Here is a 14967-nt window from a genome sequence, read left to right as displayed (position 1 = left end):
GATTGTTGTGCTCGCATGTCTTCATGATTTCCTGATTTATACTTTGTCAGACAGTGAGGCAACTCTTCAGGGTCATATAAGTGACATCCACTTCTTTACCTTGTTATTCCTTACTTCCAACCAGACTGAAGTCACGCATGATCTGTTGCACCTTTTGAAATGTTCTAATCAGCCTGTTCAGGGATGCTATTACAGACCATGGAAGCAGGTAAGACTTGAACCTGGGCCATAAGAACATAAGAACTAGGGGCAGGAGTAGGCCATCTGGCCCCTAGAGCCTGCTCCGCTCTTGTCCTAGAGTCACCTTTCTCGGAAACATCCACTATACTTCTATGTTATCTATTCCCTTCTAACTTTATATGTTTCTATAAGATCACCCTCATTCTTTTAAATTTCAATGAATATAATCCCAGTGTATGCAGTCTCTCCTCATAAGCCACTCCCCTCAACTCTGGAATCAACCTTCTGTGATTCATGCACAATGACACACAGGTCCCTCTGCATAGCAACGTGCTGTAATTTCTTACCATTCTAGTAATAGTCCTTATTACTGTTATTCCTACCAAAATGGATGATTTCACATTTATTAACTTTATTTTATTTCAAAAATACAATTTATTCATAAAATTATTTGGATCTCTTTACAATTGGTCATGTCATTCTTGTGCACTCATTACATTTCTTTACATACAGGCATCAAAATTTATTTTTCCTATATACAAGTCTGTACGTTTACTATCCAGCTCTTCTGCTGAGGCATCAGCAGAGCCCAGATGACTGTGTGGGCCTCCTGTTCTTCTTAGGCAGGCAGATGTTACACAGTGGTCTTTCCCCACCGCGCCTTGTTGGAAAGTTGTGGCAATGAGGCATTCTGCCAAATGGCTTTGACAGTCTGGATAGGATCTGCCCTCTCCTTTTCCCGAAGGGTCTCAAGGACAAAGGTGGCCTTCAGGGTCAGGGTGGCACTGGGTGTATTTTTTCCCCTGTTGCCCAGATCTTTATACATCGAATCTCTTCAAAACCAGTCCATCTTTGATCTCCATATAAAGTGGAAGATGGCCCGGGTGACTGTAGCAGCACAGGTTCTGGGAATAGGCCAGACCTGTGCCACATATAACATCAATGACAATGCCTCACACCTGATGACCAGGTTTTTTCCCACAGTGGAGAGCAACCGTAGCTTCCATCTGCCCAATTTCTACCTCACTTTCCTGATACACTCCTCCCAAGACTTGGCGCACGCCCCAGCCCCCCCATACCAAATACCCAGCACCTTCAGATGGTCGGTCCTGACGGTGAAGGGGATTGAGGATTGGTCGGCCCAGTTCCCGAAGAGCATGGCCTTGCTCTTGCCTCAGTTTACATTGGCCCCCGAGACCCATTCGAACTGGTCACATATGCACATAAGTCTGCGCACGGACAGCGGATCCGAGCAGAAAACGGCGACGTCATCCATGTACAGGGAGGCCTTAACCTGCAGGCTCCCGCTGCCAGGAATAGTCACCCCTCTCAGGCTTGCATTTTTCCTGATGGACTCGGCAAATGGCTCTATGCAGCACACAAACAAGGCAGGAGAGAGAGGGCAGCCCTGCCTGACTCCAGATCTGACTGGGAAGCTATTTGATTCCCACCCATTGATTGAGACTGCACTGACAATGTTGGTGTAGAGCAGTCTGATCCAATTGCAGATTCCCTCCCCAAAGCCCATTTTGGAGAGAACATCTCTCATGTACCTGTGTGATATCCTGTCAAAGGCTTTCTCCTGGTCCAGGTGGATGAGGCAGGTGTCCAACCCTCTGTACTGCACGTAGGCGATCGTATCCCTGAGGAGTGCGAGACTCTCAGCGATCTTCCTGCCCGGTACAGCACAGGTTTGGTCAGGGTGGATCACCAACCCCAGAGCAGACCTGACCCGGTTGGCGATTACCTGATCAGGTCCTGGGGATTTATGCACCTTTATGTGTATCAAGACATCCAGCACTTCCTCCTCTGTAATATGGATATTTTGCAAGATGTCACCATCTATTTCGCTACTTTCTATATCTTCCATATCCTTTTCCACAGTAAATACTGATGCAAAATACTCATTTAGTATCTCTCCCATTTTCTGCAGCTCCACACAAAGGCCGCCTTGCTGACCTTTGACGGGCCCTATTCTCTCCCTCGTTAGCCTTTTGTCCTTAATGTATTTGTAAAAACCCTTTGGATTCTCTTTAACACTATTTGCCAAAGCTAAGTCATGTCCCCTTTTTGCCCTCCTGATTTCTCTCTTAAGTATACTCCTACTGCCTTTATACTCTTATAAGGATTCACTTGATCTATCCTGTCTATACCTGACATATGCTTCCTTCTTTTTCTTAACCAAACCCTCAATTTCGTTAGTCATCCAGCATTCCCTATACCTACCAGCCTTTCCTTTCACCCTGACAGGAATATACTTCCTCTGGATTCTTGTTATCTCATTTCTGAAGGCTTCTCATTTTCCAGCCATCTCTTTGCCTGCGAATATCTGCCCCCAATCAGCTTTTGAAAATTCTTGCCTAATACTGTCAAAATTGGCCTTTCTCCAATTTAGAACTTCAACTTTTAGATCTGGTCTATCCTTTTCCATCACTATTTTAAATCTAATAGAATTATGGTTGCTGGCCCCAAAGTGCTCCCCACGGACATCTCAGTCACCTACCCTAGTAGGTACATCCACATACTGAATCAGAAAACTTTTTTGCATGCACTTAAATTCCTCTTCATCTAAACCCTTAATGTTATGGCAGTCCCAGTCTATGTTTGGAAAGTTAGAATCCTCTACCATAACCACCTTATTATTCTTACAGATAACTGCGATCTGCTTACAAATTTGTTTCTCAATTTCCCTCTAACTATTAGGGGGTCTATAATATAATCCCAATATGGTGATCATTCCTTTCTTATTTCTCAGTTCCTCCCAAATAACTTCCCTGGATGTATTTCCAGGAATATCCTCCCTCAGTACAGCTGCAATGCTATCCCTTATGAAAAACACCACTCCTGCTCCTCTCTTTCTATCCTTCCTGTTGCACTTGCATCCTGGAACATTAAGCTACCTGTCCTCCCCATCCATGATCGAACTGCCTGAGAATGGTGCTTTAGAAACATGCAACTGGTGGTCAGTTTATTATAAATTTATCTGGAAATGAAGTTAATGGACAAATTTCAAAATCTTTATTTGGATAAAACCCATCTTACTTTAAAAAAAAGACTCAAAATGATTCTCGGGTTCTTCCTTGTCAGTATCTTAAAAATAAGGGACACTTTATGCTGCCAAAACTCAAGGACCCTCCTTCCAGTTCTATCAAATGTCAAGGATGCCAAAAGGTACAACCATGCTCAGTGCAAATACCAACATGCCACCACTTTCGCTCCATTGCACTGTTAAATACTAGATACCCAACTGTAATTCACACACACCATAACCCATCATTATCTGTGTTTTAAAAACAGAATGGGTAAAGATGAAGTTCATAGACAAATGTTAACTGAATATGAATACTAGAAAAAAAACTGTCTTCATGCTATAAATATCTAATTATTATAAAACAGAAAATCCTCTGACCAATAAACATCACAGGAGATGTACTACCACAGTTTAAGAATCTTCTCTTTCTGCATTCTTCCCGTTTGGTGTTAGAAAGGTCTATGGTGTGGCTGGAACAAAACCAGATTTATTTCATTGCAGTTACATCCATTTGCCAGTAATGGCACTAAAGGATCTGGGTTTTGTCATCTGTTCGCTGTCTGTACACAGAAATTCCTTTGCTGCAGCTAACGCTACTTCACAAATAAGTATTGTATTAAATATACAGAATTAATTACTTTATAGAGATTTAATTACATATAGATGCTCTAAAAATCTACCATCTCTCCAGTCACCAGATCTTCACTCTGCTTATTGTCGTACAGATTAAAAACTTACTACCAAGGTTCTTTTGAACTCTTTTAGATATGGGCTTGCAGGTTGAGTTGGAACCTCAAGAGATAGCAGCTAGGAGGCAGAAGGGACTTCTGAGCTCCAGACATTAAGTGACACCAAGTCTATGGTCAACATTTCTGCATCAAATATTTTGGAGGCACTGCTGGTAGCTTGATTTAGAGGCAGCACTCCTATCATTTAAGAGTCAGGAGTAAATTTAATTACAAGAGTTGCAACAACATAATAAAGAAAATGACATTTATTTGATCTTCTATTATGCTGCCGCATTGTTTTTAAGGAGAGGAATGTTACATCATTTCATACACAATGTACTATTTCACTGCTATGTCACAATAGTGTGTTCTCCAGGACTCTTCAAGGTTGCCTGGTTTACATGGTTTAAACAAATCTACCCTGTGCTCAATTTGTTGGCCTGTGTATCCAGAGGTCTACTATGAGAAAGCTGGTAGCCTTACACATCTGCTACAGGAAATGCAGGAAAGCACTTGACCATGGAGTCGGTGGGGGTGGGGGGGGGGGGGGGGGGTGCTGTCATTGGTTCTTAATGTCAATGGATCAGTGTAAATAAGGTGATAACATTTTTTCACTTGTGGAATGTGTGGCAGTACTTCCTTTTCACCTTGGGGGCTGGAAGCTGCACATATTTCAGTTTGATGTTTAATAATTGAATTTCTGGCTTGTTAAAGAACATAGATAATGTCATGTGAATGTATTCAGGAAGTAACCACTTGCAACAAGAAAACCTTTGATCTATCAAGATAAGTTTCCTTCTGGGATACGACTTGTCCAGAATTTCCATGAGCTGGGAACAAAAACCAGACCTTGGTGAAAAAGCAAATGTAATCACAAGAAGGAATTAAAATTAACAAGGATGCAGCATTGAACGGATTATCTATCTATACTTAAAAGGTGACAAGGCACAGCCATCAATTAAGAACCAAGGGTACCGAGGAAAGAGAGAACAAAAGATGTGGTAAAAGAAGCCAAGCCAGTGGCATTAGTGAAGGTAGTAAAGGAGATCTCCAAGAAAAGCCAAGGAGCTGCAGGAGAGTGAACGGCTTGGGCAGGGGCTGGGTATGGAGTTAGTACCTGATCTCTACAAAGAATTTGCCTCTGTGGGTAAAGTTTACTCAGAAAGAACAGGGGGAGAAGGACACGGAGTTATAATTTTAAGAGATACAGGATCTAACCACTCACTGATAGTAAGGGATGAGTGAATATGCACTCTTTCTGATTTGTTACCAGAGAGAGTGGTAATTTGTGGGATAGATTGGCAGAAATTTAGCATTCCCCTATGAAAGGTTGGGTTGGAGTGCCAACTTAAGACTGGAGAAGTTATAGTGGGAATGATCGACAGAGTGGCAGTTCGAGGAATCCAGTTTCCTTTGGGAATGATTTGGCAGGATCCAAGGTGGGAGTGACCACCCCTTTTTATGGAGAAGCCAAAGGCAGACCAAGAAACTGAGGAGTTAAAGCAGAAATATTCTGGTATTTTCTTGTGTGGTAATCAGATCCCACTATCATTCGTCACAGCATGAAGTGAAAAGTAAAAAGAAGGATGAAGGAGTTGAGGTTCAGTTAGCGGATACCATGTTTGACATAATGGTGTAGGAAAAAACTTGAACAGGCAGAGTGTCAGGCAGAAGTGTTTTGTCCTGACATGCTAAGAGACATGCAACAGCAAGACAAGACGATAAAAGATATACCTGGATGTATACTTTGAAAAAGAGGCACAGAATATTCTGGAGGGTTATTGTCTGAAAGATAGAATCCTTAGATGGAAATGGAGACCACAACAGGCTAGTGCAGAGGAGAATGGGCCGAAGTGCACCAGATTGTGTTGCCGGTAACATACAGATAGGAAATATTATGGGTAGGACATGAACTACCTGTACGAGGTCACCTAGGGCTACCATAGGCTCAGGCTAAGGTACAAAAACTTTTTTTATTGCACAAGGATGTGGTTACCTTTTGCCGTATGTGTCATACATGCAAAATGGTTGGTAAGCCACAGCCAGTAATAAAACCATGGGAGACTGGTGAGCAAGATTAGCTCTCATGGAATACAGGGAGAACTAATAATTTGGATACAGAACTGACTCATAGGTAGAAGACAGAGGGTGATAGTGGAGGGTTATTTTTCAGACTGGAGGCCTATGACCAGTGGAGTGCCACAAGGAACAGTGCTGGGTCCACTACTTTTTGTCATTTATATAAATGATTTGGATGTGAGCATGAGGTTTAGTTAGTAAGTTTGCTGATGACACTAAAATTGAAGGTGTAGTGAATAGTGAAGAAGGTTACCTCAGATTACAATGGAATCTAGATCAGATAGGCCAATGGGCTGAGAAGTGACAGGTGGGATTTAATTTAGATAAATGTGAGGTGCTGCATTTTTGGGAAAGTAAATTTAAGCAGGAGTTATACACTTATTTGGTAAAGTCCCAGGGAGTGTTGCTGAACAAAGAGACTTTGGAGTGCAGGTTCATAGCTACTTGAAAGTGGAGATGCAGGTGGGTAGGATAGTGAAGAAGGCGTTTGGTATGCTTTCTTTTATTGGTCAGAGTATTGAGTACAGGAGTTGGGAGGTCATGTTGCGGCTCTTGGAATATTGTGTGCAATTCTGGTCTCCTTCCTATTGGAAAGATGTTGTGAAACTTGAAAGGGTTGAGAAAAGATTTACAAGGATATTGCTAGGGTTGGAAGGTTTGAGCTACAGGGAGAGGTTGAATAGGCTAGGGCTGTTTTCCCTGGAGCATCGGAGGCTGAGGGGTGACCTTATAGAGATTCATAAAATCATGAGGGGCACGGATAAAATAAAGAGACAAAGTACTTTCCCTGGATTGGGGGAGTCCAGAACTAGAGGGCATAGGTTTAGGGTGAGAGGGGAAAGATCTAAAAGAGGCCTAAGGGGCAACTTTTTAACTCAGAGAGTGGTATGTATATGGAATGAGTTGCCAGGGGAAGTGGTGGAGGCTAGTACAATTGGAACATTTAAAAGGCATTTAAAAGATATGAATAGGAAGGGTTTGGAGGGATATGGGCCGGGTGCTGGCAGGTGGGACTAGATTGGGTTGGGATATCTGGTCGGCATGGACGGGTTGGACCGAAGGGTCTGCTTCCATGCTGTACATCTCTATGACTCTGTGAACTTTGCTGCCAATTCCCCCATTTGAAGAACCTTTCACGCAGGTTATAATTGATTGTGGAGGTCCCCTCCCAAGAACTAAAAGTGTGAACCAGTATTTGTAATGCTAATGGATGTGTCCACCAGATTTTTGAGGCAATTCTATTACGGAGTATCAAGGCAAAAAGGGTGGTAGAGGAGTTAGTTGCTTTCTTCATGTGGTATGGGCTGCCTAGAGAGATTCAGCCGGACCGAGGGTCAAATTTTACTGCTCAGCTATTTAAGGAGGTTATGGGTAGCAGCACTTTAAATCCAGTATGTATCATCCCGAATCCCAGGGAGCTTTAGAAAGGTAGCATCAGACCTTGAGAGCATACTGAAAATGTATTGCTGGAAAAGCGCAGCAGGTCAGGCAGCATCCAAGGAGCAGGAGAGTCGACGTTTCGGGCATAAATGTCGATTCTCCTGCTCCTTGGATGCTGCCTGACCTGCTGTGCTTTTCCAGCAACACATTTTCAGCTCTGATCTCCAGCATCTGCAGTCCTCACTTTCTCCTTGAGAGCATACTGTCAGGATTACCTGAATGATTGGGATAAACTTGTATTGTTTTCCATTAGAGATGCCCCAAACAAATCTTCTCAGTTTGCTCCCTTTGAGTTAATATTCGGTCATGAAGTGAAAGGCCCTTTGAAATTAATTAAAGAAAAATTGACAGGACCAAAGTCAGAGATCTCACATTTAGATTATGTATCAGAGGTGAGGGAGAGACTAAACGGAATAGATGAGATAGCTAAACAGCACCTAAAGAAGGCACAGCATAGAATGAAGCAGGTGGCAGATAAAAGCTCTGAGATTCGGACGTTTTCCCAAGGTGATACCAGTGATAGGAGATCCCTTCAAAGCTAGGTTTAGTGGCCCCTATCAAATTGAGAAAAAGTTGAGTCAGATAAACTATCCAGTAAAGATGCCAGATAGATAAAAAAAAAAGGTATCGGGTATGTCTTGTGAACATGTTGAAACTGTATTATACTAGAGAGGAACAACTGGAGAAACAGGTGTTAGTTCCTGTCCTGCAGAGCGAGGAATCAAATCCAGATGATGTGGATTTTGAGGTGCCTCAAAATAGATTAACAAATGAAGAAGTCCTCAAGGAGTTGGATAGATTAGCAAACTATCTGTCTCAGGAGCAGAACGCAGTTGAAAGATTTCTTACTATAGTACAAGGACATCTGTAAGAATCAGATGGGGAGGAGTAATGCTATTGTACATGAAGTAGATGTAGGGAATACTGCTCTGATAGAGCAACACCCCTTTTAGCTTCATCCTGTCAAAGCCAGACAGGTCCAGATGGAGGTGGAGGCCAATTCCTACATTGGAGAACTGTATCATAAAAGTCAGACAAGCCAGTTACATCACCAAGCGGGACTTAATGCTTGGTTATTGGCAGGTACCTTTATCAGAGATGGCGAAATAAATTTCTGCGTTTGTAACCCCAAAAGGTCTATTTCAGTTTAAAGTGATGCCCTTTGGAATGAGGAATGCACCCACCACATTCCAAAGACTCATGAACAGAATTGTGTCTGGGTTAACAAACTGTGCAGTCTATTTGGACGATGTAGTAATCTTTAGTAAGTCCTGGAAAGATTACATGTTACAGCTGGCAGAGCTCTTTGCACGACTATGAGAAGCAAAACTGATGATAAACCCAAATGAAATGGAAATCACTAAAGCAGGGGTTTGTTCTTGGGACAAAACCCCACGGAATGCAAGACGATGGCTATCGAGGAATTTCCACAACAACCCAAAGAAAGGGGTGCTTCGATTCTTAGGAATCCAAACGGTTTCCAAACTTCAGCAGTGTAGTGGCACCATTAAACAATTTGCTGAAGAAGTGCACAAAGTTTTGGTGGACAGAGCCATGCCAGGAGGCATTCGACCATTTGAAATTGACATTAACCACCAAATCAGCTTTAGCTACATCAAACGTTTCAAAACCTTTTAAAGTCTCCATCAATGCACGTGACATTGGAGTTGGAGTTGTACTCCTACAGGAAGGTGAGGATGGGATTGAACTGCCAGTTGGTTACTTTCGAAGAAGATCAACATCCACCAGAGGAAATACTCCACAATCAAAAAGGAACTATTGAGTTTGGTACTGCTTTACAGTAGTTTAATGTACATGTCACGAACAATGTGTTGGAGACAGTTGTGTACACCGACCACAATCCACTTACATCCTTAGAACGTTTTAAAGATAAGAATATGAGACTATTTCGTTGGAGTCTGATGTTACAGACTTTTAATTTTAAAATCATTTATGCTGTGGGCCGAAAGAATGTAATCGCAGATGCATTATTGCAGATTTAATTGATATAGTTTAGATGAGATTTGTCTTTATTTAATGTTAAACATATACAGGTATATGGGAAAAAGTTAAGGTGAACTTATATTAAAGTTATCTGTATGTTAGGGTAATGTGTTTTAAAAGCAGAGAAAAAAAGGAAGCCATCTTTTCATTATGATGGTTCATTTTTTCTTAAGGGGGAAGGTGTTATGAAGATGTCGATTTACTTTAACAGAGATAAAAGTAGCAGAACTACCAGACACAGCACCAAGTGTTCTCAATAAGGAAACAATATAACATTTAGTCGAACAACTCGATTAGTTTGCTGTCTGGAGACAAAAACAAATTTTAATTCAGTCAATCAGATTAAATTATACTCCGAAAAATATGAAACTCCAATCCAGTTTGAATTGAGTATATTGACAATCTCAAAAGCCATTGACACAAAACAATGCTTTGGGAGGAAATGACCGGGGAAAATTGAACAGTTGAGAGGAGAACTGACAAGCCCAGCAGGTAAACAGATTGCCTGAAAAATAGCTCTCTTATAAAGGTACCTTTTCAATCAGTAACCTGTGATGAAGAAATTCCTAAGAAGAAGAAAAGACATGGGAAGATCTGAACAGAAGAAGATCTGCCTGGTTTTGCGATAAGAAGTGTGGTTTTATAAATCTTAATTGGAAGTTTTATCAGACTAGGATTATAGAAGGGAAGGTAAAAGATTGGTTCGAGAAAGAAATTGTAAACAGTGGCTAGTTGATTATTCTCTGTTATTCTTTAAGAAATAAAGTTGTTAATTTTTACTTTAAATAGTTCTTGGCCACTCAAATTTTTACACAGGATAAATATTTTCTATGTTGCTGATTTTAAATTTAGCAGGAGGATTTACCCCATGTTGTAACAGCATGACCTGCCCTTCTGACTCAGAGGTAGAGAAACCACCAACGCTCCACAATAGACCAATCTATTGCATCTATATCAATATTCATATACACACTGATACCTTCCTTTATTAACAAAGCTACCCTGCTTTCTTTTCCTTTTTACTGTTGCCCATTTTAATCTTGTCCAGTCAATTTGCAGACTGAAGATATGCATGTCAATTGGATTGCCATGCTTACATGTCTTCATTATTTCCTCATTTACACTTGGTCCTACAGTGAGGCAACACTTCAGGGTCATATAGATGATATCCAATTCAAACCTTTTTACCTTGCTATTCCTTAATTCCATCCAAATTGAGTCCACGTGTGATCTGTTGCACATATTGATATTTTCTAATCAACCTGTTCAGGGATGCTATTACACACCACTGGAGCAAGTAGGTTGTGAACCTGCCTTTCTGGGTCAGAGGTGGAGAAACTACCGCTGCCCCACAATTGCCCAATCTTTTGCACCTTTATTACTATTCACACAGGCACTGATACATTCCTTTATTAACAAAGTTACCCTACTTTCTTTTTTTCTTTTGCATATTCTTCAGGGACATCAAATGTCCTTAAATATCCAATTCCTAGTCACCTTGCAACAATGCCTCAGTAATAGTTAACAAGTAATGTTTGTTTATTTCTATCTGCAACTATATTGTCCCTAATGCTTTTCACAACCCTTTACTTCAGGTCTCATTGAACTTCCCTTTAATTGAATACTCCTCCCCACTAATCAGTTGATGAACTCAGCCAACTTAGAGACATCTACAAATTTGAATAGACACTATATTCCTTCAACAAGGTCTTTAATAAATATGGTGCAATATTTAAGCCTTGGAAAGAAATCTCTGGGAACACCATTTATTATTTCCACCAAGCAGTCCAAATCCTTTCTTCCCATTTTCTGTCCGTTACCTTTATATCTTTATCAGACTTGTCAAAAGGTTAACTCTCATACCATGTTCTTTTTTTCCAAATTATCTCTTCCTTACTGGGTGTTAAATTGGCAGGATCTTAGCATTATGGGTTTTCCTTCTTATCGTTTTTTAAACAATGGAATGTTTTTGAACGGAAAATCAGAAATTTCCAAACTAATAGTACAATTCCCAAGTCAACAGAACTTTGACAGACTTCAGCATTTCTCCGATTTACTCTTTGTTCTTTAATACTATTGGGTGGAAACCATCAACTCTTGGAGATGTATTGACCTTAAGACCCACAATCTTTCTCCAATCCCATGTTGTCTCTCATATTCGGCCAGAAGCAGGCAGGTGGAACTAGTTTACTTGGGATTATGGTCAGCATGGGCTAGTTGGACTGATGGATCTGTTTCCATGCTGGATGACTCCATGACTCTGTAGTCCCTCAAAACAATGTCAACATTGAAAATAGCTATAGAGTAGAAGAAAATTAAATTGAACTGAAGATGCTGTAGCTGGTAATTTCATCCTGTGGTTTCTTTACTTTATTCAGGTTTTGTACCAGCAGCACATGCTCCAGTCTACACAGCTTCAAAGCATGGAGTGCTTGGTTTTACCAGATCTCTTGCTGTAAGTATTGTAAACAATAAAAGTTGATCAACTGATACCTCAAGGCTCATATTCATTAATACAGTTTCTGTTGAAACCAATTATTTGGTCCAGCACCAATGTTTCTGCTTCACAAGAGCTTCCTCCTAGTCTACTTCACCTGACACTACCAGCATTTTGTTCTGTTCAATTCTCCGTGATATGTTTCTCATCTTTCCCTCAATGTATCTAACTCATTCACTTCTCCTCTTGTGAGAAGTTGCACCTTCTACCTTCTAACAATTCTCTGTGTAAAGAAGCTTCTCCTGAATTCCTTATTTGATTGGTTAGTGGTTCATTTGTAGTTCTGAAGAAGTATCACATTTGATGTGAAACATTAACCCTGTTTTACCTGAGACATATTGACTCACTCCATGAGAGAGCAGCCCCTATGTTCCTCTGGGACTGTGGCAACCTTACCTTCACTTTACCATTTCTATCTCTCTCTTTGTGCAGGTTCTACCCGATCTGATAATGGGTATTTCCTGTGCTTCTGGTTTTCATTTTAGATTTGTAGCATCTGCGGTATTTTAATTTAACAGGAGAGCCCTGACTAAGATTTCTCCCCCTCCTCATTTTTAGCCCAATGGTGTTAAGGAAATTGTAACAGGCCCCCATTGAGCAGCTATCTCTCTGTTCTTCTCAGTCAAATATTGACTGAAAGTATAAACTGAGACACTAAAGGACTGGGAAAGGAGCAGTAAGAACCAACGGGGAGAATTAGTCAGGGGTAAATGTAGAATCATAGGGTTGGGGACTGGGTTTGGGAGGGTTACTCTTTGGATGGTCAGTGTGGTCTTGTTGGGCCGAATGGCCTGTTTCCACACTATATGGATTCTATGTACTGTGTACAAGGAGCTAATAAGAATGTCTTATTCTTCCAGGAAGCTTCTAGCCTTGGAAATTATGGGGTACGAATAAATGCACTGTGCCCAAGTTTTGTCAACACTGAAATTCTTGAGACTGTAAACCATGAAGAAAATCTAGGAATCTTTTATCAGTTCAAGGACAATGTCAAGAATTTAATGCAGGTCTTTGGAGTGTTGGAGTAAGTCATTATTATGTATTCCTATTTCCGTGCTATATTGCGTCGCGTTACAACATAGTTGCATCTGACTCTGAGCGTAGTCCATCAGATGCTCTGGGCAGTGTCAGGGAAATTTACCACAGGGAATAGAGAAATAGCAGAAAAGCTCAATGATTACTTTTTGTCTTCACTGAGGAAATACAAGAAATGTCCCAGAATTAGAGGTCCAATGAACTAGGGAGAATTATATCAGAAGGAATGATATGTTGGAGAAATTAATGAGACTGAAGGTTGCTAGGTCCCAGGACCTGGTCGGCTACATCTCAGAGCTTTGAAAGAGGTAACTGTGGATATAATAAATGCATTGGCAATCATCTTCCAAATTCTGTAGGTTCTGGAATAGTTCCTGCAGATTATAAGATAGCAAATGACACTCAACTGTGTAAGAGGAGAGAGAGAAAATAAAACAGGAAATGTTAAAATCTAATACAAAGAATGTGACAGATACTTAAGACAATGATGATTTGATTGGACATCATCAGCATGGATTTGTGAATGGGAAAATTGTGTTTGATTAACCTATAGAGGTTTGCTTTAGGATGTCACTATCAGAATTGACAAAACGGGAGTTAGTTTTTAGAAGATTACTGATAAGGTCTCCCGTAAACATAAATCACCTGGGATAGGAGGTAATGTACTGGCACAGATGATAGTCTGCTATTGACTCTTCTGACTAACATGCACTTTGCTCCATTAAACTCCATCTGTCAAGATTTTTTTTCTACTTACTCAACTCATGCAGATTCCTTATGTCGTCATGCCAACTTGCCCTCCCAGTTATTTTTGTATTATCAGCAAGTTTGGATACATTGCACACTGCTTCAGCTCCCCGCCCCACCCCGCCCAAGTTATTAATACAGATGTTAAATAATCTTTTTGGTACTCTACTGGTTAATTCTTTCTAACCTGAAGAAGATCCATTAATTCCTGCCATCTAAGTGTTAACTAATCCTCAATCCAAGCTAATACATTTACCCCAGTCCATGCTAATGCATTTACCTCAATCCATGCTAATACATTAACCCCGATCCATGCTAATACATTTACCCCAATCCATGCTCATGCATTAACCCCAATCCATGCAAATGCATTAACCCCAAACCATGCTAATACATTAACCCCAATCCATGCTGATACATTAACCCCAATCCATGTTAATACATTAACCCCAATCCATGCTGATGCATTAACCCCAATCCATGTTAATACATTAACCCCAATCTATGCTAATGCATTAACCCCAATCCATGCTAATACATTTACCCCAATCCATGCTAATGCATTAACCCCAGTCCACACTGATGCATTAACCCCAATCCATACTGATGCATTAACCCCAATTCATGCTAATACATTAGCCCCAATCCATGCTAATACATTAGCCCCAATCCATGCTAATACATTTACCCCAATCCATACTGATGTATTAACCCCAATCCATGCTAATGCATTAACCCCAATCTATGCTAATACATTAACCCAAGTCCATGCTAATACATTAACCCCAATCTATGCTAATACATTAACCCCAATCCATGCTAATGCATTAACTCCAATCTATGCTAATACATTAACCCAAGTCCATGCTAATACATTAACCCCAATCTATGCTAATACATTTACGCCAATTCATGCTAATGCATTAACCCCAGTCCATGCTAATATATTAATCCCAATCCATGCTAATGCATTTACCCCAATCCATACTGATGCATTAACCTCAATCCATGCTAATACATTAACCCCAATCCATGCTAATGCATTTACCCCAGTCCATGCTAATGCATTTACCCCAATCCATGCTAATACATTAACCCCAATCCATGCTAATGCTTTATCCCCAGTCCGTGCTAATACATTTATCCCAATAATAACTTCTAATGTGGCACCTTATTGAATTCCTTGTGGAAATCCAAATACACTACATCCATTGGTTTTCCTTTAT

At 40.6% G+C, this 14967-nt stretch overlaps 1 protein-coding gene across 3 annotated transcripts in view; it reads left to right on the top strand.

Annotated features, from left to right (window-relative positions):
* The window catches only part of LOC132826787 (15-hydroxyprostaglandin dehydrogenase [NAD(+)]-like), a 98564-nt gene that overhangs the window by 76776 nt on the left and 6821 nt on the right, over positions 1-14967 (top strand). For all 3 annotated transcript variants that reach the window (XM_060843016.1, XM_060842997.1, XM_060843006.1), the window contains 2 exons: positions 11841-11917; positions 12820-12983. In XM_060843016.1, the coding sequence (XP_060698999.1) occupies positions 11841-11917; positions 12820-12983 (241 nt within the window). The remainder of the gene's footprint in view (positions 1-11840; positions 11918-12819; positions 12984-14967) is intronic.

This window comes from Hemiscyllium ocellatum, chromosome 2 (genome assembly GCF_020745735.1).
Source record: "Hemiscyllium ocellatum isolate sHemOce1 chromosome 2, sHemOce1.pat.X.cur, whole genome shotgun sequence".
Lineage (NCBI taxonomy): Eukaryota > Metazoa > Chordata > Chondrichthyes > Orectolobiformes > Hemiscylliidae > Hemiscyllium > Hemiscyllium ocellatum.
This window is presented reverse-complemented; position numbering and strand designations above follow the sequence as displayed.